A 22,306-nucleotide genomic window follows, 5' to 3' on the forward strand; every position below is an offset into this window, starting at 1 on the left:
CTGGCTTCTTTCAGGACTCTTCTACATCAAGTAATATCAGAAATTCCTTGAGTGTTTTAAAATCCATTAACTGAAGGCATCTGTGTTGGAGGTGGCTTCCTTTCCCTTTACGACAGTGCTCACCCAGAGGGTGACTTTTCTTCAGTCCTAGATAAGAAACACCCCATGATGTTTTTTAAATAAAATTTAATCCAAATTGTCTTCTTTAGCACCTTCTCTTTCTGTTTTATTTAGTGGAAGTGGGCTAATACATAGTCTGCAAATGTACTGGCCCATAGTACCAGTACATCTGGAGTTCACAGAGTCCAGCCTTCTGGCTGGCTTTCCAAAAAGACCTCATGTACATCTTTGGCGTTTTGCCTTACTGTTGAAACATTGTTTTTTCTTCTGCTGGAATCTGTTACTTTCTCAGTTTCTGAAACCTGTAATCTCTTTGATTTAGATTAGTATCCAGTGGAATTCCATACATCAGAAATTTCACATCTCTTTGGGAACTGTTGGTCCAAACTCAGGTTGCAGTAACTGTCACAATACCATTCTCCATCAGCTTCAAGAAATGTTCAACAAAACACCGAATGTGGTTCAGTTATTACAGGTAATTAAGTTTACTTTCTGTGTAAAAATAAGAGTCAGTGTCAGGGTCTCATGTAAGGCTCCTCAAAAAATCGTGTGGTCTTGTCTTCAGTGACAAGGATGTGTATTTTTGTCTTTTATATATTGCATTCTTCTTGGGGAATTTTCTTTTGATTCAAAGTAGATGCAGTGATATAATTTGCATTCTCTTCAAGGGAACGTTGTATGGAACGTGCCAGAAAGACATTGTCTCACTTATGACCATAAGAGATTCTGAGGCTTTAGCATTTGTATGGAAACTGGTTGCTCTCATTGTGTCTCTTTTAGGTACTCTTTGATACTCAGGCTCCGTTAAATGCCATCAACAAACTCCCCACTGTGCCGATGTTGGGCTTGACCCAGAGAACCAATACTGCTTACCAGTGCTTCTCCATCCTGCCACAGTCGTCCACCCACATCAGACTGGCCTTCAGGAACATGTATTGCATTGATATTTACTGCCGGAGCCGAGGCGTGGTGGCAATACGGGATGGTGCCTATAGTCTTTTTGACAATAGCAAGTTAGTTGAAGGTTTTTATCCTGCACCCGGACTAAAGGTAACCGACTTCGGTATTCTAGCATGAGTAAACATAGACATCGCTAAAACAGTTGCTTTGAGGGGGAAATAATGGGGAAAAGCAACAAATTCCTGCTTAAAGTTAATAAGCAGCTGTGTTAGTTCGTCATCTCTGCAACTTCATTCTGAAGGAGCAGGAGGTTCTCATGAGGTGCTGTGCCTATGTGTATGAGATGATAAATTCTCCTTTCCTTGTAATGAGTAAGGTGGAGGGTAGTGCAGAGAGTCCCGTTTGCTAGTTGGAACTTCAAGGAACTTCAGCAATGTCTTTATCCTTGATTATTGAGAAGGTTTGATTCATCAGTTCAACCATGACGGTTTTTTTGTTTGTTTGTTTTTAATGTAGGATCCTGGGCCACAATATCTGCAGATTCTGGTATAATAGCTCAATTGTATATGCTTCTAGTTTAGAGTCAGATGGTTCCAAATGGCTTGTTTTGAAAATTTGTCCCTTGCAACCCACTCTTGCCATTTTCCTGTTCTGTTTTCAGCTCTTATATGAGGATTCTCTTGGTATTTACATCTCTGTCCCTAAATGAAATGCTTACATTGCTGTTCGTGGACTTCTTGGTTGAGGGCATTATCTGATTCTCACAATGGAAGATGAGGATTTAATTCTTTTTTAATTTGTATATGCTCCTTCTTCCTTCCAGGCTGCTCCCAGTATACCTTCTTTCTTTCCTCCTATCCTTGCAATATGGCTAGGCAGCAATTATGATTAGATAATTTTTCAGTGTTGTCATTATTATAAATATGTAAACACTGTCCACCAAGCTTACTATGATTACTTTTCCTTTCTTGTTCAACATTTTATTTTCCTGGGAATTATTAATTTACTTTTTTTTTTTCTTCTTAGCTTTCTCTGTACTTATCACTAACTCAACCTTAGAGTCTCTCCCATGTATGTAACTTTCCCCTCCGCGCATTCATATATGAGCTCCCTCACTGGTTTCATCTTGAAGAAATCTCTTCTATAATCCTCTGACCTCCAATCTGGAATGGTAGTGCTCCAGACCTGTTGCACAGTTTTGATTCAGGAATCTGTAGAAGGATGGTGAAGAGGGAGAGAGAGTGCTTTACTTCTCTCTTGTGTTGCATGCCTTGTGGCTTTGCACCGCAGGTCGTCTTCTTGGTTTACTCCATTGTTTTTGTAGAAAACCTCCTACATAGTTTCCTGGAAGAAGGTACGTGGGAGGTTAATTTGAGACCTTGTGTGCCTAAAAACATCTTTAGTTTACCCTCATCTGATTGAGAGAATGGCTAAGTGTAGAATTTGAGATTATAATCATTTTCTGTGAGAATTTTGAAGACATTGCTCCATTGTCTTCTAACTTCCGTTGTGACCACTGAAGGATTTAATCTCATTCCAGTTCTTGAACCTTATGTAATTAAGTGGGCTCTTTCATTCTGGAAACCCACATCCTTTTGCTCTGGGAATTGCCTTGTATCATTTCTCAATTCTTCTTTGTTTTCTCTGTTAGCTCTTCCTGGAACCCCTACTATTCTGATTGGTATCCTGGACTTTTCCTCTAGTTTTCTTATCTTCCCTGTTTTTGTCTCTTTATTTTTGGGAGATTTCCTCATGTTTTCTTTCAAGCTTTCTATTTTTGATAATTTTTTTTGTGATCTTTTAAAACATTCCCAGGAGTTCTCTGTTGTTTCTAAATAGTCATTAAATGTTCATTTTATGATACCTTGTCATAAATGGCTGTCTTATCTTCTCGTACCTCTTTTCTTCCTACATACTTTCCATTTCATCCACCTTGCTTTTTTGTTGTTCTGATCTCTTTCATATTGGTGATTCTTAACTCACTGCTCTTATTTATTTGTTTCTTTATTTAAATGCTTATTTTTGAGAGAGTGCACGCATGCGCAAGCAAGGGAGGGGCAGAGGGAAGAGAGAATCCCAAGCAGGCTCTGTGCTGTTAGTGCAGAGCCCGACACAGGGCTCTATCACACGAACAATGAGATCATGACCTGAGCCAAAATCGAGTCAGGTGTTTAACTGAATGAGCCACCCAGGTGCCCCCTTGCTGTTCTTATTTAAAGGTGAGACTTGCTGACTGTGGTTTTCACTGCAGGATGACCTGCTTGGGCCATTTCTTTGGCTAACTCCCAGTGTCAGTAGATTTAGGTCTCTCTGTTGGGCCGGTGGGAGTGCCAGGGGAGGAGTATTCAAGTCTCTGCATAGATGGGATGCATCTGGCCCCCAGTTTCTGGCAAGTCAAATAAGAGAAGGAGAATACTATTTTCAACATTCAGTATGTAAGCTTTAATCTTCATTGTTTTTTTAAAGTAATCTCCACCCCCAGCGTGGGGCTCAAACTCACGACTCTGAGATCAAGAGTCACATGCTCTTCCGAGTGAGCCCATCAGACCCCCCCCCCCGTGGTCTTCATTTTTAATATGGCACTCCTCTCAATTGGCGCCGGAACCCCCCTAGTCAGAGACTCTCCACCAGAGTGGTAGAGGTCAGCGTCACCCAGTGAGACTGACAGAGGTTCTGGGAGGCTTTCCATGTCGCCTAAAAAGACTTTCGGGCAGTCCTATTTTTAGTCTCACTTTTCATCCCCCTTCCAGAGGTGTCTAGTGCTGCCGGTTCCTACATGTCTTGGGGATCTGGACAGAAATAGCTTTGCTTCTTGGCTTTCCCCACTGCTCGCTTTAGGCTACAACTTCCTCACATCAGATAGTTCAGTTACCACTCAGCCATCTGCTCTGCAGCCTCCAGAATTCATGGCTATTTTTCTCTTCTCTCGTTCTGTCTTTGTGACTTACTGCTTGAAAAAAAGTTTTAGGACTTTCAGTGGGTTACTGGGAAAAGATAAAATGTGCATTGTCAATCCATCATCTTTTATTAGATATCAGACAGCATACTTTGAAAAGCTTTCTAGTGATCCTGATAAGCTTTTGATCTATGTTTTTGAAGATCGGGAAGGTGGAGCGTATTAAAAGGAAGAGAATGCTTGAGATGCAAAGTCTGGTCGCCTTGCTGAAATTTTGATGAAATACACCATAAAACAAGATTGTCCCACTCTTGGTGGTTCAAGATTTCAGTCGCGTTAAGATAAAAAGAGGAAAGATGGCTTGGTTTCTGTATTCAGTTTTCTTCTGTCATATTTTCTAGCTCAGAAGGTAGAGAACTCTTACCAAATAGGACATTTCACAAAGTCACTGAAGTGATTTATATGGCCAACATACAACTTTTCTCTTTTTTCCTGCGTTTCTGATTCAGAAGTTAACAAGAAAATACTTGGACCTGGTGTGGGGAGGTACCAGGGTATACTTCTTTCTTCAACTTTGTACTTGCACAATACTTCTCGAGAGGACTTTTAACTTAGATGTTATTTCCTCACTTTCCCTGCCTTCCTTCAAAATTATCAATATGTCTTCCAGTTTGTCCTGGAAGTGGCCACGTATCAAACTTACCTTTCAGAGTTGGGCGTGGTGTATTTGTTTGTGTTAATCTAAATGTTTAAACATATCTTACAAAAGGTAGGTAAAATAATCTGAATTCTACCTGTTTATATCCATAGACATTCCTGAATATGTTTGTTGACAGCAATCAGGATGCTCGAAGAAGGTCTGTAAACGAGGATGATAATCCCCCTTCTCCCATAGGGGGAGATATGATGGATTCTTTAATCTCACAGCTCCAGCCACCACCCCAGCAACAGGTGATGTCTAGCTGAAATTACAAATGGTATCACATTTGCCTAACTTCACGGCTTCTACGGGTGTCTGGGCTTCTCTGTTGAAAGGCAAGGAGGTCCTTGGTGAGCCCAAGATGTCCAGGACGTCCATATGAAAAAATAGAGACAGAGGGAGAGGAGGAAGCTTCTAGTAATGGCAAGTGAATTAGTACCACAACTAGCTCTAACCTCAGACTTAAAATGCTGTGAGGTGATCACCCATGTGATCACAAAGAGGATGATATCCAGCTGGCCAGTAAGCACAGAAAGGGTGTTCCACATCGTTTGGCATCACAGAAATACAGCTTGAAAGCACAGTGAGAGAATACTCCACACCCACAAAAATGGCTTGGAGGAGAAAACTGACAATTCTTGCCAACATTAGGTATTAGCAGTGACGGAAACTCACTTACGAGTAGAGGGTGCATAAAATGGTACAGCTCCCTTGCAGTGGTGTTTAGAAGTGCTCCAGGTGTTAAATGTGAACATTATGCTTACCTCTGACTTAACAATTCTACTCTTAGGGGTATGAGCAACAGAAATGCCCCAGAAAACACAAGAATATCCTTATCAGCCTGATTTATCTAAAACTTGCAAGCTACCCAAATATCAAACAGCAGAATGAGTGAATAAGTTGGGGTATACTAATGCAATGGGATACTTTACAGAAATAAAAAAAACAGACTTCCTGCTGCATGCAACAGCATGACGAATTTTGCCGACATAATGTTGAACAGAAGAAGCCAGACACTAATAAGTACATTCAGTATTGATGTAAAATGTGAAAAGAGGCAAAATCAAGCTTGAGTGACCGAGGTCAGAATAGTGCCTACCTTTGGGAAGGTGCTAAAGACTTGGGAGGCGTATGAGGGAGGCCTCCGGGGCACTGGGAGCGTTCTTCAGTGTCTTGATCCATGTGGCAGTTACGGTTGTAAAAATCCATCAGACCGTGCGTTTGTTAGGATGTGTGTACTTGACTATATGTGATTTGTAACTCAAGTAAAAAACCGGATTAGGAAGAATTACATCGTCCTAGGCTTTTCTTTGCTGGAGATGAAGGTAAAGGTGAGTAGAGATAGGCTGAACTACCATGTTTCACTGCCTTTAAATCTCCACCAAATGGGAGTTGCACTGTTTTTTATGAACTGCCAGAAACAACACTGCCAGTTTCGCTATGCCATGCCATGAATTGAAAGACACACCCTGATTTCAGAGATGTGAAAACGTGGAGGGGAAGAAAATCTTGGAATCGGTGAAATGGTAGATCACCGATACAGATAAATCAGTGATATGGTAGATAAGATGAGCAAAAAACATTTTGAGGGATATAAGCAAGGGCATTACAAGGTCAGGAGTGAGATTCTTGCTGTGTTTTAAACATTTCGAAAGTCAGAGAGTTATTAAGTTTCTGAATTATTGTGTATTTTGCACATTTTCATATCATGTTTCCTGTTTTGTAACCAGTGAAATGTGTAAATGTTAACACTTGAGCTGTAGGCTGTGTGCTGTATGTACTATATACTCTACTTGGGTGGCCGTTTGACCAACGTTTACTTGTTTTCTTTTCAGCCATTTCCCAAGCAGCCAGGGTCATCAGGCGCTTATCCTCTTACTTCACCCCCTACATCTTACCACAGCACAGTTAATCAGTCTCCCTCTATGATGCACACACAGTCTCCAGGTAAGGTGTTACCTGTGCTCTTGTCACATTCAACTTTCACATCCAGAATACACACATGCACACGCACGCACCACACATGTAGCCTTGACTTCAGAAACAACTTCTTATCTCTGGCTAAACATTGGCCATTTGTTCCTTATGGCAGGATTGTGAAATCTGTGTTCACGATTCAGGTTTGAATTAAGTGGAGATATTGTCACCCAGAGCCAGGCTCATGGCACAGCTCCAAGAAGTGCTAATCACAATATGATCTATGTCAGAGGCCAACAAACGAAGGCCCTGGGCCAAGTCCTGCCCGTCACCTGTTTTTGTAGTTTTGTCGGAACCCAGCTACACCCATTCGTGCAGTGTCGAGGCTGCTTTCCTGCTGTGCTGGAACCCCTCACAGAAAAAGTTGGCCAAGCCCTGGTATGTGAGACTGCCCCTCAGAGGGGGGCGCAGCCTGCTCGTCCAATCAAAATGGCTCTGTTGGCAGCCTCATGAAGTGCGCTGTGAAATTGTTTGAGGATGCCGAATTTTTACTTGTAACTGAACGATCTGTTAGTGTTGCTTAAGCTCTTGCCCTGTGCCAGTGCTGTGTGGTGCTGGGGATTCAGCAGTGAGCCAGACACCGGCCCCACTCTCCAGCTCATCATCCAGCATGGAAGATAGGTATCACATTTCTTGGGTAGATGATCCCTTACGTGCTCATCAGAGGTGCTGGGACTACAGATGAGGATTTGGAAGTTACTGTCCTGTCGTCTAAGGTCACCGAAGGCTGAGTTCGGTGGGTGAGCGCAGACCCTGACGAGTACTGGCAGCTGCTTCCCAGGAGCAGGAGCCTGAGAAGATGCTGCCAGGGAGCAAGGAGAAAAACAGGAGACATGAGCATAGAACCCAAGGGGGAGTGTGTTTCTAGGAGATGAGTGAGGTTTTATATAAAAGGAAGTAGAAATAATTTTGAAGTAATTCTAGTAGCAGACAGGTATATAGAATTTGCTGTGTGCCAGGCCATGTTCTAAGCACTTCATTTAATCCCCACAGCAAACCCACAGCTAACTATCTAAGTATGACACTTAAAGGTTAGTCGAGTTGATGAACGTATTTACTGAATGTAAGGCACTACATTACGTGTAGAACATAAAAAATATGAAATTCTCTTACGCAGTAGAGAATTTAAAACCTGCTGGTACGGAGGATAGTTATGGTAATGTAGCAAGTATTTCAGCGTTGAATTTATTTATAGTTTTGGTAGCATGGTTCCCCCTTTCCTGATCCTCAGTTGAAACTAGTCCTGTGGTAAATCCCATCTTTAAGCTTCTGGCTCTCAGTTTTTTAATATCTGCCATCTAGACCTCTCCCCTGAACTCAAGTCCTGTATCTCCCAGCTGTCTAGTCAGCATGTCCTTGTAGATGTCTAGACAGTGGCTGAGACTTGAACTCCTAACACCCGCCCCTGCCCCCACCCTATCTCCGGAAACGGCAGCCCCTTCCTTCCCGCCGCTTGGCCAGAGCTGTTAGAGTCGTGCCCGACCCCTCTTTCTCGCGCACCCACTTGAGCAGTTACCGGTCACTGTCCGCTCTGTACTCAGAATTTATCCAGACTCTAACCGCTTTTCACTTCCTCAGCCTCCGCCCTCGCCCAAGCCATTAACCGTCTTTCACTCGGATTATTAATGTGGCCTCTAACTGGTTTCCCTGCCCTTGCCTTACAGTCTTATTTTCCACACAACGCCTAGAGTGATCCTTTGGAAACAGAAGCTAGTTTATGACTCCTTTGCTCCAAACTTTGCAGTGGTTTCCCGTCTCATTCAGGGTAAACCCTGTGTCCTTAGAGTGGGCCTATAAGCCCCCGTGTGATCTGGGGACACCCCCCACAGCCACTCTCTGTCCTCATCTCCTCCCACTGACCCTGTGCACCCACTGATCAGCCACACTGGCCTCCTCCCTGGTATTTATGCTCCTGCCTCTGGGGCCTCTGCACTGGCTCTTCTTTTTGCCTGGAATACCTTATCCCCTGGGTATCTTCATGCCTTACCCTTCAGTTTCTTTGTGACAAGGCCCACATGCTCTCAGAGCGGTCTTCTCGGGTTGCTTTATATCAACAATAGCACCCACCTCCGCCACTACATGAAATTGCCCCCTTTCCTTGCCCTGTTTTTCTCCATAGTTCTTACCACTGACATATATTGGTTTGTCTTTCTCATTTTACTAGAATATAAGCTCCGTGAGGGCAGGAATTTTTGTCTCTTGTGAACTGCTGCATCCCCAGTGCCTACAACAGTGCTTGGCGTGAAATTGACATTCATGCCCATGTGCTGAATGAATGAGCGAATAAAAAAAAGTACACTGGATATTTTTGTAGAACTCAGTCAATATAAGGGCTAGAATTTGGGCCCCAGGGAATTGATCTCTCCCTCTCTCTCTCTCTCTGTCTCTCTGTCTCTCTCTCGTTCGATAACAAAATCATTCCAGATTTTCTTTATGCTATTTATGGGAGCTTTACTACCTATTTCTTTAGTCTGTTGAGAGAGTCTTAACTTGAGGTCCTCGGCCAGGACATAATATGTGTCCTGCAAGATCATCTATAATTATTTTCCTTCATTAGGGAATCTGCATGCTGCCAGCTCCCCCAGTGGGGCTTTGAGAGCCCCTTCACCAGCGTCATTTGTTCCAACTCCTCCCCCATCCTCGCATGGAATCTCAATAGGACCAGGGGCCAGTTTTGCTAGTCCACATGGTGAGTCTGTACATGGAAATCGCGATAGCATAAGAATTTGACGTGAAAGTCGTTGTTTTGTTAAATAAATTATTTTCGTATTGCAAAAGTAGCACTCTGTTTATTGGGGAAATCGCAAAAGAATGAATTTGTCCTAATCCCACCACGCAGAGACCTACCAGTTGGCCTCTCTGCTTTGAACCCTCTGTCTCTCTCTCCCTCGCCCTGCCTTGCTCTTCCCGTCACGCACCCCCTGCTTGCCTGCCTGCTTGCATCTCTGTTGCCCTCCACCTGTCCGCTTGTCTCTCCCCTCAGACACCTCCCCCGGTAGTTGGGACTGTACCATATGTATTGAGACTTGGATTTTCTAACTTTTTAACTAAAAATAATCTATTTTGAATTGGTTCAAATAAAGAAGAGGTAGCCAGTGAAGGGTTTCTATGCCACCAACCACCTAGTTCCTCTTCCCAGAGGCATTTAGTGTTATTAATTTTTCATGTGTTCTTGCAGAGGTGCTTTATGCATACAGAAGCAGATACCTGTAAGTGTACGAGATCTCCCCTTCTCTTTTACACTGATGACAACACACTTCAGTGCCTTACTTTCTTCATTTATTTTATTCTAATGCCATGCCAAATCACAACATGAAGAACTTTCCCAGTTAATTACAGCTATGTAGCATCTGTGGTTTTACTCTCTACTGTTAATATTTGTAGGAACATTTCTGTCAGTAAGAACTCTACATCGTCATACTAAATGACTTCATAGTATTCCCTTGTCTCGGCATACTGTAATGTAACTGTCCTCCTATCATATGTTTAGAATGTTTCCCTTTTTTTTTTTTTTTTTTTTTTTTTAACAACTAAAAATGGTATCATCTCTGCCCACCTAATTATTTCCTTAGGTTAGTTACTAGAAGTGGAATTGCTGTTTCAAAGGGTTTGAGAAATTCTAAAGCTTTTGAAGCATACTGCAAATTGCTCACCTGAAAGGCTATGTCAATTTCCTGTAGCATCAAACAAGAGTATCTATTTTCCTGCATCGTTGCCAACACAGGGTATTAATGATTTTCAAAAATCTAAGTCATTTTGATAGGTGAAAGTTTCTTGGATTATTAATGAAATTGAACCTTCCCCCTGCCCCCCATGGATCTTTGGTGTTTCTCATTTTATGCCCTGCCTATATATTCTTGTGTTTTTTCTGAACTATTTATAAGACTTGAAGTTGGGACCATCTACTCTCCTCTGATACATGGTAAAAGTGTTTTCTCAGTTTGTCGTTTGGTTACGGAGGGGTGTATATATAATATGTTAACGGTATCTGCAGGATGAAATTTAAATATCAAATTGTTCAGGAAGTTGCTGCTTTCAAAACTTGATTCTTGGTTCATCTCTCAGTGTAGCCTTTACCGAATAAAACAAAATTTTCCTGTCCTCAGCCTTGAGTAGAATGAAAATGTAATTTGTCAGTGTTACTTGAAAAGTAGATTTCTGCCCTTAAATGAGCTTTGAGATTTTTTTGCTCAACATTTTCAAACATGTTTGCAAATAGGCTTTGAAAATAGTAGGTTGTTACACAATGTCCATGTTGAAGCTTGGGTGAAGGTAAATTTTATCCTGCCTCGGTCTGTATTTTTCTAATTTTGTATCATGTTAAGAAGCATCATACTTCAGTGAAATAGCAAAAGAAAAAATAAAGCAGTCACCTTGTAAAGTGTCGAGTGTTTCAGTGCTGTCAAGTACTTTTCAGTTATTAAAATACAGGTTTTGAAAACCATCTGTTTACTTGTTTACAGGAACCCTGGACCCTAGTTCTCCATACACTATGGTGTCACCAAGTGGACGAGCCGGGAACTGGCCAGGGTCTCCTCAAGTGTCCGGCCCCTCACCAGCAACGCGCATGCCTGGAATGTCACCAGCCAACCCATCACTACATTCTCCGGTTCCAGATGCTTCTCATTCCCCTCGAGCTGGAACAAGTGAGTGTCATCACCATTTTTGTGTTCATTTTTAGTCTAACCTCCAAATGACCTATTTTTTTCCATCCTCACATTTGAAAGCCATGACCTACTTGTTAAATGGGGATACTTAATAACTTAAACTTTTATCCACTTAGTAAATTGGTTAACAATAGTCAGTTTGCAAAGTTAAGCAAAACGTAAGAAAGAAATGTCTCCTCCAGAAATCTTGTGAGGTTGACCCCCTTTGTTCTGTTACTAACTTAGCTACTAGACCTTAAAAGACACCTAAAGTTAACTGATAAGGTTATGCAAGTTAACACAGAAGAGAAAAATTGTACACGTACGTTAGTTAGCTTTGCCATGTAACACTTCATGACTTAAAACAATCTTGTATTAGCTCACCATTGTGTAGCTTGGTGATTTTGGGCAAGTTTTCCAGACTCTGTTTTGCTCACTCACGCGTCTGTGCTCAGCTCCTGGGTTGGCTGGGGCCTGACTGGCTTAAAATGGTCCCAGTTGGTGTAGCTTCCTCTGTTCCATGTGGTCTCATACTCGAACACAGGCTCGTTGACCTGATGGGTGGACAGGGTTTCAGAAAGGTGAGTGGAACCCTAGGTTTGCTGCTGGCACCATGTCCCTTCTACCACATTCTGTAAGTGAGCAAGTCACAAGGCCAGCCCAGATTCCAGGTAAAGTAGACTCCATCCCTTGAAAGACTTGCTACAAAGCCACTTTGCAATGGACCTAGCTATGGGGAGAATAAGTCTGACCATTTTGCTAACAGGAAGCTAATATGATTGTTATAGCACAAGGAGTAATGAACAGCATGGGTTGCTTTAGAATATCAAAGGTTTATAATAAAAGCGAAACAGAACGAGACAGTGTGATTTGTAAATGAAATGACGTGTTTTCCTTCCCACAGGTTCCCAGACTTTGCCAACAAACATGCCTCCACCTCGTAAACTACCTCAGCGCTCCTGGGCAGCGTCCATACCTACCATCCTCACTCACAGTGCCTTGAACATTTTACTGCTGCCCTCTCCAACACCAGGCCTTGTGCCTGGCCTGGCAGGTAGTTACCTTTGTTCTCCACTTGAGAGATTCCTTGGATCCGTCATCATGAGACGACACCTTCAAAGAATTATTCAACAAGAAACGGTACGGGTACCTAGTGAACTCAAAAGTGGTGATTGTCGAAGGCGGGTGCTAAGCTGCCCCACAGAACAGGATCTGAATGAAATTGATACTGCTTCACCTCCTTTAACTAGCTCGTTTAGAACTATGTTTTTCACCCTGCTCTGGTGTTAAAAATGCACTCCACTATTTTATTTTCCATTCTTACATTAACATATTCCTGCATTTTACGTTTGTTCTGCTGTGGCTAACATGGATCTGGAGATAGGTCCCACAAGGTCCCTACAATGTCATAGGACAAACGTATCCAAGATCTGGCTCTGGAGAGACTAGCGTACAAGTGACTATTTGCCCTCTGGAATTGGCTTCTCCACTGAAATAAAATTATTTATGATCACAAGGTGGAAAACTTTTTCAATACATGGGCGATTGAATTGAGGTAAAATTTTTATAGAAAAAACTTCTGTCCTGCGGTGATAACCCTTCTGAGATAGTTCAGGGTTGATGGCACCGGTTCTGGAGCCCGGCCACTTGGGTTTGTACACAGGCCATGCCACGTGCTAGTACAAGCTTAGGCAGATCTCTTCCCCTTTTTGATAAGAGTAGATAGTGGTATTTACCTACCTCATAACAATTGGGGAAATTTGAGGTATTTCATAGAAAGCCCTTAGCATAATGTCTTAGTGTTTTTCAGTGCATTTTAGTTACTGGTAACTGTTGATGTATATATGTTTTAATGAAGTAGAATGGTGAATGTTTAAAATATCTACTCCATGGATGGCACCAAGGTAATTTGCAACCTTTATATTCAGATGTTTTGAAAAATCGAGGTTTTAACGTAAGTTGAATAAATTAGTATTTTAAAAAATGATTATTATGAGATCTGTAATCTACCCTACCTCTGCCACTTATGAGCCGTGTAAGCTTTCAGCTCTTTGAACTTCATTTTGCTCATCTGCATAATCAATATATTAAGCTAGAGCAGAGGTCAATAAACTGGCCCAGGGGCCAAGTCCTATCCACCACCTGTTTTTGTAAATAAAAGTTGTACCGGAACACAGTCACACCCATTAGTTTACATACTGTCTGTAAATTCAGCTATAATAGCATCATTGAGTGGTTGCAACGGAGACCATATAGCCCAAGATAATTATTCTCCATTACTTCACAGAAAAAATTGCCAACCCCTGGGCCAGTGTAAGGTCCCAGTCCAGATCTAACATTGCATCCCTTTGGAATTATTTAACATGTTCTTTCGACCCTCATATTTCTATAATATTGGTCCATCCACAGATCTAACTACTGAGTTCAGGCTCAAGTTTGTTGTTATTTTACAAAACTATTCCATAGGTTGTGTTCTGTTCTTCCATCAAGGACACATCATGTACAGTTTTTTCTTGAGGATGTTAGCAGCTGGTGGTGCTCACTGCCTAGATATTTTTGTTTGGGAACAGGTATCAACTTAGCTGTTTTCCCTTTGAAACCGTTTTCTCAGCAGCATTTTCATTTTCTCTTGTCTTACATGCTGTCTCACATGTTCACTTGATGCACCCTTCATGTTTTGCAGCTGCAGCTGATAAACTCCAACGAACCTGGAGTGATCATGTTTAAAACTGATGCGCTGAAATGCAGAGTAGCCCTTAGTCCCAAAACCAACCAAACACTTCAGCTAAAAGTGACACCTGAAAATGCAGGACAGTGGAAACCTGATGAACTTCAAGTTTTAGAGAAATTCTTTGAAACAAGAGTATGTGTTTATTAATGCGTAATTTTAATACAGGCATACCTCGTTTTATTGCACTTTACCTCATTGCGTTCCGTAGATAGTATATTTTTTACGAATTGAAGATGCGTGGCAACCCTGCACTGAGCAAGTCTGTTGGGGCCATTTTCCCAACAGCATTTGGTCACTTCAAGTCTCTTTGTCACATTTTGGTAATTCTCGCAATATTTCAGACTTCTTCATTTTTGTTATGGTGATCAGTGATTATGACTCATTGCAAGTTCAGACGATGCTTAGCATGTTTTAGCGGTAAAGTATTTTTTAATTAAGATATGTACCCTGTTTAGACATAATACCATTGCACACTTACACTATGGGATAAACATAACTTTTATATGGTCTGGGAAACCAGAAGATTCGTTCGACTCGCTTCATTGCGATACTTGCTTTATTGCAGTCTGGAACTGAACTCCCATCTCTAAGGTCTGCCTGTATAATCAACAAAAGAGAAGAGTTGATGTAGAATGCAGAGTAACCTGCTTTCTTTATCCCTGTAGGTTGCAGGACCGCCATTTAAAGCCAATACTTTAATAGCCTTCACCAAGCTGTTAGGAGCTCCTACACACATCCTCAGGGACTGTGTGCATATTATGAAGCTAGAGCTGGTAAGTTACAGAGAAATACACACTTTTATGCATAGCAAGATCTGTTTGAAGGGGTTGGAGTTAGTGGGAGCAATGTTTATTGGTTTTCCCCTTTTTATGTACTCTGCTTTTCTCTTAAACTCTTCTTAATTTTTAACTTGAATTGTATTTTATCTTTGAGTAAGTAATACAATCTTCCTGTATCTTTTGAATTTAGATCAAGATGATACAGTGGAAAATTTCCCATCTATCCCTGTCCAGCCATCCAGTCTCCCTCCGCACAGGCAACCCGAGTTGTACCTCTTATAAAAGCAAATACATTTGGGGCGCCTGGGTGGCTCAGTCGGTTAAGTGTCCGACTTCAGCTCTCAAGTCATGATTTCATGGCTTTTGAGTTTGAGCCCCGCGTCAGGCTCTGGGCTGACAGCTCAGAGCCTTGGAGCCTGCCTCAGATTCTGTGTCTCCCTCTCTCTGTGTCCCTTCCCTGCTCATGCTCTCTCTCTCGCTCTCTCTCACTCTCAAAAAATAAATAAACATCACACAAAAAAATTTTTAAAGCAAATATATTTAAGGGTGCCTGGGTGGCTCAGTCGGTTAACCGTCCGACTTCGGCTCAGGTCATGATCTCGCAGTTTGTGCGTTCAAGCCCCGCATCGGGCTCTGTGCTGACAGCTCAGAGCCTGGAGCCTGCTTCGGATTCTGTGTCCTCCTCTCTCTCTGCCTCTCCCCTCCTCGCACTCTGTCTCTCTCACTCTCAAAAATAAATAAAAAGATATAAAAAAAAATTTAAAGCAAATGTATTTAATACACTCTTCCTGCTCTTGGATACTGAGATGGTGCTCCCGTGGCTTCTTTTAATATTTCTTTTAATACTGTTATAGATTCATTTTTTTAATTACTTATTTAAATTTTTGTTCCATTTAAAATATATCTTAGTGTTGGGGCACCTGGGTGACTCAGTCAGTTAAGCATCCGACTTTGGCTCAGGTCATGATCTCACAATTCATGGGTTTGAGCCCTGTGTCGGGCTCTGTGCTGACAGCTCAGAGCCTGGAGCCTGCTTCAAATTCTGTGTCTTCCTCTCTCTCTGCCCATTCCCCACTCACTCTCTGTCTTTGTCTCTGTGTCTCTCTCTCTCTCTCTCAAAAATAAATAAACATTAAAAAAACTTTTTAATAAAATAAATCTTACCGTCAAATGTGAGGTGTGAATCTAGCTTTTTCTGATGCCCCCAGTTGCCCTAATATCATTTATTTAAAAAAAAAACAAAAAACAAACAAAAAATAAAAACTGTCTTCTCTGGGGAGACTAATTCCACTTCTCTCCTGTGAAAGTGTATCATATAGATGAAATTCAGATGGCAGCTGATTATATTTTTCCAAGCTTACAACACTGTCATTCAGATGTTTCTAGTATTGCTTTGGTTAATTCCAAATACCTCACTCCTTTTTCCAGTTGGTGTTTTACTGTTAATATTGGGATGGCAGTGTTCCTTTGCTAATAGTCTCAACATTTGCTTCTGTTCTTTCCAATAGCCTATAGGAAACATTTATATCAAAAAGGATGCCCTTTTGTGTTTTTAAAGGAATAAGTATTCATGTAGCTAAAAAAGACACCACTGAATACAATTTAAAATTATTAATACAGTTTGACAGTTTGACTCGTTTGTTTTAGGAAAGGGGTTGGAAATGAGACTGGGAAGTCTAGGTTGGCACCAGCTAAGAAGGGCCTTGAATGCCGGGTCTCGGTCCTGGGAGGGGAAGGGAACAGCATGTGTCATTGTGTGTCACTGATCATTTGTGAGCTTGATGAGAACCGTGCTCTAGGACACTTGCCTGGCAGTAGTGGGAGGAGGAACTGGGAGAGGCAGCCACCAGAAGGGACCATTAGGGGCTATAGGAGAAGTCACGAACCCTGGAACTTGTTGGGTGGCATCAGTGAAAATAGAGAGGCAGGAACAGATGTCAGAGCCACCAAGGAAACAGAACCCACAGGCCTCAGGAATTAATGGAGTGGGAGGGAAGGAAAGTGGAACACATCCCAGAAATCTGGAGTTGATTTTTATTTAGTAACTTTATGGATGCGTTTTCTTTGAAATAATACAGGCTGCTGTCATCTTTATGTCCTGTTAATAATGGAGTATAAGATAAAATGCTAGCCTTTCAGATTCCTGTACTAAAGTATAATTTTAAATGTTCATATGACTTGATCATGATTTCTTTTCAAAACAGTTTCCTGACCAGGCAACACAGCTAAAATGGAACGTTCAGTTTTGCCTGACCATTCCTCCTAGTGCACCACCGATCGCGCCTCCCGGGACGCCCGCTGTGGTGCTGAAATCCAAAATGCTTTTTTTTGTAAGTACCGTCCAGCGTGTGTGTGTGTGTGTGTGTATGTGTGTGTGTGTGTGTGTGTACGCGTGTACGCGCACGCGCAGAGCCCCTGAGGCAAAAGCCGTGCGAGGATAGTAGAACAACTTCGGGATAACTGCAGGATTACCCTTTGCTGCCAAACATAGGCTCAGATTCCTTAATTGTCAGTTTAGACTTGACGTAATCCTGGTTCCTTTAGTAAGAACAGAAATTTACTGAACCAGATAATTGTGTGGCACCGTTGTATCTTAAGCGTAATACTCAGTTGTCACTTTTCTTGTCCTACTTCATTTTCTTTTGCCTGAGGTAACTTAATCTGATAGAGTGCATGATAGTACCCTTGATAAATTTAGGCAAATGTTTTTTCTTACTACGTTTTTATTCTCTTTGTATGTGTTGTGTGTCTTCAGCTTCAACTAACTCAGAAAACATCGGTCCCTCCCCAAGAGCCTGTTAGTATTATAGTTCCAATCATTTATGACATGGCCTCAGGCACCACCCAACAGGCAGACATTCCCAGACAGCAGAACTCTTCTGTTGCTGCGCCCATGATGGTCAGCAACATTCTGAAGAGGTTTGCAGAGATGAACCCACCGCGACAAGGTACATGACCGGTACATGCTATCGTATTGCATATATGTTATAAGAGTTCTTTTGAGAGATTCCTCCTCCTCCCCCCACCCCACCTCCTTCCCCACCCCACCCCCAATCCTAGTACTAGAGCACTGATTGCTGTGGCCCTCTTAACGTCTGCCTGTCGCTTTCTTCCTTTCTCACTGGTTCTTCATTTTTGTCCATGTCTCTGCTGCCTGGACTTCATTTTCGTTAGTGATTTACTATCGGGACTGACCCAGCTGCTAATGCCAGAAGCTTGTGTTCATAGCACACATTGCCACAGAGCCCTAGGTTAGGATGATAGACTTTTCATGGCCGTGAATTCCTGCCCTACTACCATCGATAACCTGCCACTGTACATCACCAGTTGAAATGCATGTCGGTTTCTCATACTTCATGGTTCAATCATGAATAGAATATTATCATTCAAAGTTCTGTATCTTCTAAATGTTTTGTGAAGAATAAAAACTGATACAAATGGCATCACTGCTTTTTGGGCTTCTTATATAAGTGTCAGGTGGGTGCAAGTGAACCTTTTCACCAAGTGCACAAGGAAGCTCTCAAACAACATTTTCAAGGAAACCTGAATGTTTCTGGCAGATAAACAAGGTCCCTTCGATACCATAGTAGCCTACACTTAACACACACCTCCTGGCAGTGCTAAATTTTTGGTTACAACACATAAAAGCTCAGCAAAGAGAACGTTTCTTCCATTTTCCTTGTTTCTGATTTTCAGGAAATTAAATTTACATTTAAATTTGCTTATATCTAATATTAAGGAAGTCCTGTGTAGCTTTCTGTTCAGAATAGTACGATAACAGAATTATGTTTTTAAATGAGGGAAAGTTGTTCTCTGAAACATTTTTAGGTACCACAGTGTCAAAATTTTACTAGAGACAGGAATCATGGGAGAAATTCTACTTGTTTATTTCTCCATATTTATTTCTCCATATTGTATACATCGGCAAGTTTTCACTCAAGCATAGTTTATAAGGAATGAACTGGGCAGTAGAGAAGGGTATGCTTCTTTTGTTGTAATACTTCTTCCACTTCTTACAATTTTCTGCTTTCATCCTTTGACTTATCTCTTCTTTCAGCTAAAAATAGGTCCTTAAAAATCAAAGTTTAAAGCTAAAAGAATTTTCAAAGTAGCAATCCAGTAGAACTTTGATGATAACGCCATTCCTTCACCAGCAGATGATTATCATTATTATGTCTTGTGGAATTTACAATTAAGAGGAAAGAATGTTTTGATCCTATTGGGATCAAACAAGTTTTTCTACCTACCAATAATGAAAATGTGTTTTTAAAAACGAAAAAGAAGGATATAACTTTTCCTTTTATTTGAGAAATTGTTGGGATGTTTTGGGAGGGTTTTTCTTTTTCTTTTTTTTTTTTTTTCTTTTCTTTTTTTTAATTTCTACCTTAGACGGGGCAAACTTTGGGTTTCATTTTCTTTCTGTACCGGTTGGAAAGAAGCGTGCAGTAACTTGCACAGGGTCACTGCACATCCCACCCTTGGCCAAAAGGCCATTCATTATTCAGTTGGGGTCCCTGGTTCTCTCACTTGTAGCCACTGTAGCACCAGGCCATGCTCCAGGACAGGGAGCCAGCTTTTGGTTTATATTATTTACAGCTGGTTTCAGTTGATTATGTCTAAATATATGTCATGTTCACAAGAAGTAAGAGGCAGGGTCTTTGGTTTCTTTCAGCAAAGGGGAAATCGAAAGGATGAATGATTAGCCTCCCCTCCACCCGCAAGCAAGTCTTGTTTTTGGATTGTTGGTGTGCCATACTTCAGCGCCCCTCCCCCCCCCCCCCCCGAACCCATTACTTCTCCCCTCCCAGTGAAGTGCTTTTACGAAAAATCACTTTTTTTCCATTGAATTTAATGTTGAACTCCAGAAGTTATCATTTCCGTTAATTTTGAGAAAACTCCAATATATGTCACAGAACTGCACTGTCCAATATAATTGTCACTACTGGCCACATGTAGCTTTTTAAATTTAAGCTGATTAAAATGAAATAAAATTTAAAATTCAGTTCCTCGGTCACACTAGCCATAGTGCACATCTAGAATACTTCCATTAGTGCAGAAAGTTCTACTGGACAGTGCTATCGTTAGACATTTTTATCTGGTCTTTGAAGCAACATTAGAAGGACATCGTAGATGTTGTAGCTGATACACAAATATGAACTAGATCTTTGCATTAGTTTCAAAATGCATAAACAAACTGTCCGCAGCCTTGAAACCCAACTTTAAAGGCTTATCCAATGCTCCAGTGTCTCTATGGAGAAACTCTAGGCCTATCTTACTACGTTCACACCTAACTGGGACTTACCCAGAAATTCCCCATGAGGAAAACAAAACCCTAACCAAGTATCATTTGATACTTAACACAAAAGCTTAATCCCCTATAATCTGTGCAGTTAAAATTTAGTCTTTTATTTTGACCCTTAAAGTTCTTTCTGATTTTAGATTTTTAGATTTAATTTAATTTGATTAAATTTAAATTAAATTTAATTTAATATGATTTTTAGATTTAATTATCCCTACCCCCACCGGTGTGTTGACATCATCTTTCCTGTATTGCGAATAGCTAATGACCATTTTTCTCTGTTGCAGGTGAATGCACAATATTTGCAGCTGTTCGTGATTTAATGGCTAATCTTACACTGCCCCCTGGTGGGCGTCCATAGACACTATTGTTTTTAAACCAGGAAGGCTGACAAATGAGACAAAACAGCAAAAAAAAAAAAAAAAAAAAAAAAAAAAATCTGAATTTAGCCTTCAGTTTAAAAAGAAAAAGGACTTTTTTGACTTTTAGAGATAAATATTCTAAACTGGCAAAAATTTTCAGGGTGCACTTCTTTCATCAAAAAGACCATCAATCTTTTGTATAGTGAACTTGTATAGTGTGTTTAAATGGGACACATTTCAAACTAGGTAAAACATCAGTGTCCGCTTGCCAGTAATAGATTTAATATTCTGTTTTATACTATAAAGTTATGGAAATGCCAAACTTGTTTATTTAATTGTTTTCTTATGTTTTGGGTGTAATAGTCCTTCTTTTGGTTTTTGTTTGTTTTTTAAGGCAGGTCTGTCTTTTTTGAATACTGTAAAACTGTGATAAACTTTATATTGAAGCTGTATTTTAATATGCCCGCTTTGAATCCTTACATGAAAATGTTCTGGGAGTTGTTATAAACACATCCCAAAGCAGCAATATTTAATAAAACTAGGTTTAAAAAAAAAAAAAACAGTGACACTCACTTGTGTGTATATCAGCTCTATAGACTTCTCAGGGCCTCCCTTCATCTTTCACCTGGTGGGGCCAGTAGTTAATTTCTAATGATACGTGTCTGGAATTTTACCAAAAACATCCGCTTCTTTGTTTCAAGGTTAATTTATTTTCTTCAAACATTCCTAACTTGACCCATGGTGAACATTTTGCACCTTAGTTGTCTTTTAGTGTAGGATTTGGGTAAAAAAGAAGGAACCAGTCTTTGAGAAGAGACAGTGAGTAGTTCATATTGATCAAGGATCCCAAATTACTGCAGTCATTCTCATCCATTGAAGATACGGGAACTTTTTTCTGTTAGGCAAATTTAGCTTACAGGATGCTTCTGCGTACAGCATTTAATAGGAAACACAGAACTTGGATGTCCTACCCTTGCATGAAATTTCTGTGACATTTCTTTATCTTGCTTATTAACCTCTCCCCCTTGCCTCCCCACCAAAATTGGGGTTATTCTACACAATCCCAACTTAATTCATTGTCACCAAAACGGTACAATGTTTTGCTTGGAAGAAACCTGGCACAGTCCCCCCACTTTGAAGAATCCAAGATCCAGTGCCCATCCAGGGTCACATGGAGTTTCTGGTGCTGACACATCTCAGCAGAGTTTCCTTTTGGAGCACTGTGCTCTCTCCCAGTCAGGAACCTTTTTAAGCTTCAAAGAATGCGATCAGAAGCAAAGGTCTTCTGGTGACTTAAATGTTATTTGGGAAAGTTTTTTTATATGATAATACTACACTGAATTATCTGGTCACTGTAATATTGGCCCTCCAGTAAATTTTAGATGTTCTAATTCCCCTTTAAGATGATTCGAGCTTCTATTAACTATCAACTACCAAATTCTAGTTTCAAACATCTCACTGCAGTTATATCTGTTCTCAACTTTGCTTGATTCTCCATTCACTTCTGGTCAGAACTGAGGCCTTCTTTGCCTTTCTTCTGTGTCTTATTTCTACCTTTATCCCCTCCTTCTTGCCAAGCTCTGTGCTATTCAGGAGCAGGTGACTGAACTTTATCCTTCCTTTAACCTTTATCCTTCAGTTTTCAGTTCTCCTTATAATGGGAATCACATCAGTTTGGCAATCTACGATGTCTTTATCAAGGGTCAGCACTTTCCTATTTGGAGCTGAGTCCTTTCTTTCATGTAGAAATCTACATGTATGTACAAGAAATGTATTTTTATCTGCAGGACAATATTGTCTCAAATTTTACAAGTAGAGTAAGCTTTTCAGGTATCCTCCCTTTTAAGTGGTTTCAAGACATTAATTGTATTTTTAAACATGATGCATTCAGTGGAC

The 22,306-nt window shown here is 40.9% G+C and overlaps 1 protein-coding gene and 1 long non-coding RNA gene across 4 annotated transcripts in view; one reads left to right on the forward strand and one right to left on the reverse strand.

Annotated features, from left to right (window-relative positions):
* The window catches only part of MED14 (mediator complex subunit 14), a 66,115-nt gene extending 45,156 nt beyond the window's left edge, over nucleotides 1–20,959 (forward strand). Inside the window, exons 20-31 of one of the 3 annotated variants that reach the window (XM_081793454.1) lie at nucleotides 443–595; nucleotides 901–1,170; nucleotides 4,727–4,867; nucleotides 6,452–6,563; nucleotides 9,151–9,282; nucleotides 11,057–11,239; nucleotides 12,144–12,379; nucleotides 13,923–14,102; nucleotides 14,636–14,743; nucleotides 16,954–17,079; nucleotides 17,505–17,697; nucleotides 20,336–20,959. In XM_081793454.1, the coding sequence (XP_081649580.1) occupies nucleotides 443–595; nucleotides 901–1,170; nucleotides 4,727–4,867; nucleotides 6,452–6,563; nucleotides 9,151–9,282; nucleotides 11,057–11,239; nucleotides 12,144–12,379; nucleotides 13,923–14,102; nucleotides 14,636–14,743; nucleotides 16,954–17,079; nucleotides 17,505–17,697; nucleotides 20,336–20,409 (1,908 nt within the window). In that variant the 3' untranslated portion in view covers nucleotides 20,410–20,959. The remainder of the gene's footprint in view (nucleotides 1–442; nucleotides 596–900; nucleotides 1,171–4,726; nucleotides 4,868–6,451; nucleotides 6,564–9,150; nucleotides 9,283–11,056; nucleotides 11,240–12,143; nucleotides 12,380–13,922; nucleotides 14,103–14,635; nucleotides 14,744–16,953; nucleotides 17,080–17,504; nucleotides 17,698–20,335) is intronic. The other 2 variants (XM_081793456.1, XM_081793455.1) reach the window with 2 other exon arrangements.
* The window catches only part of LOC145714218 (uncharacterized), a 60,947-nt gene that overhangs the window by 34,320 nt on the left and 4,321 nt on the right, over nucleotides 1–22,306 (reverse strand). Inside the window, exon 2 of the long non-coding RNA XR_014136808.1 lies at nucleotides 11,624–11,793. This is a non-coding gene — a long non-coding RNA (uncharacterized LOC145714218). The remainder of the gene's footprint in view (nucleotides 1–11,623; nucleotides 11,794–22,306) is intronic.

The sequence above is a fragment of the Panthera onca genome, chromosome X, assembly GCF_046562875.1.
Source record: "Panthera onca isolate mPanOnc1 chromosome X, mPanOnc1 haplotype 2, whole genome shotgun sequence".
NCBI lineage: Eukaryota > Metazoa > Chordata > Mammalia > Carnivora > Felidae > Panthera > Panthera onca.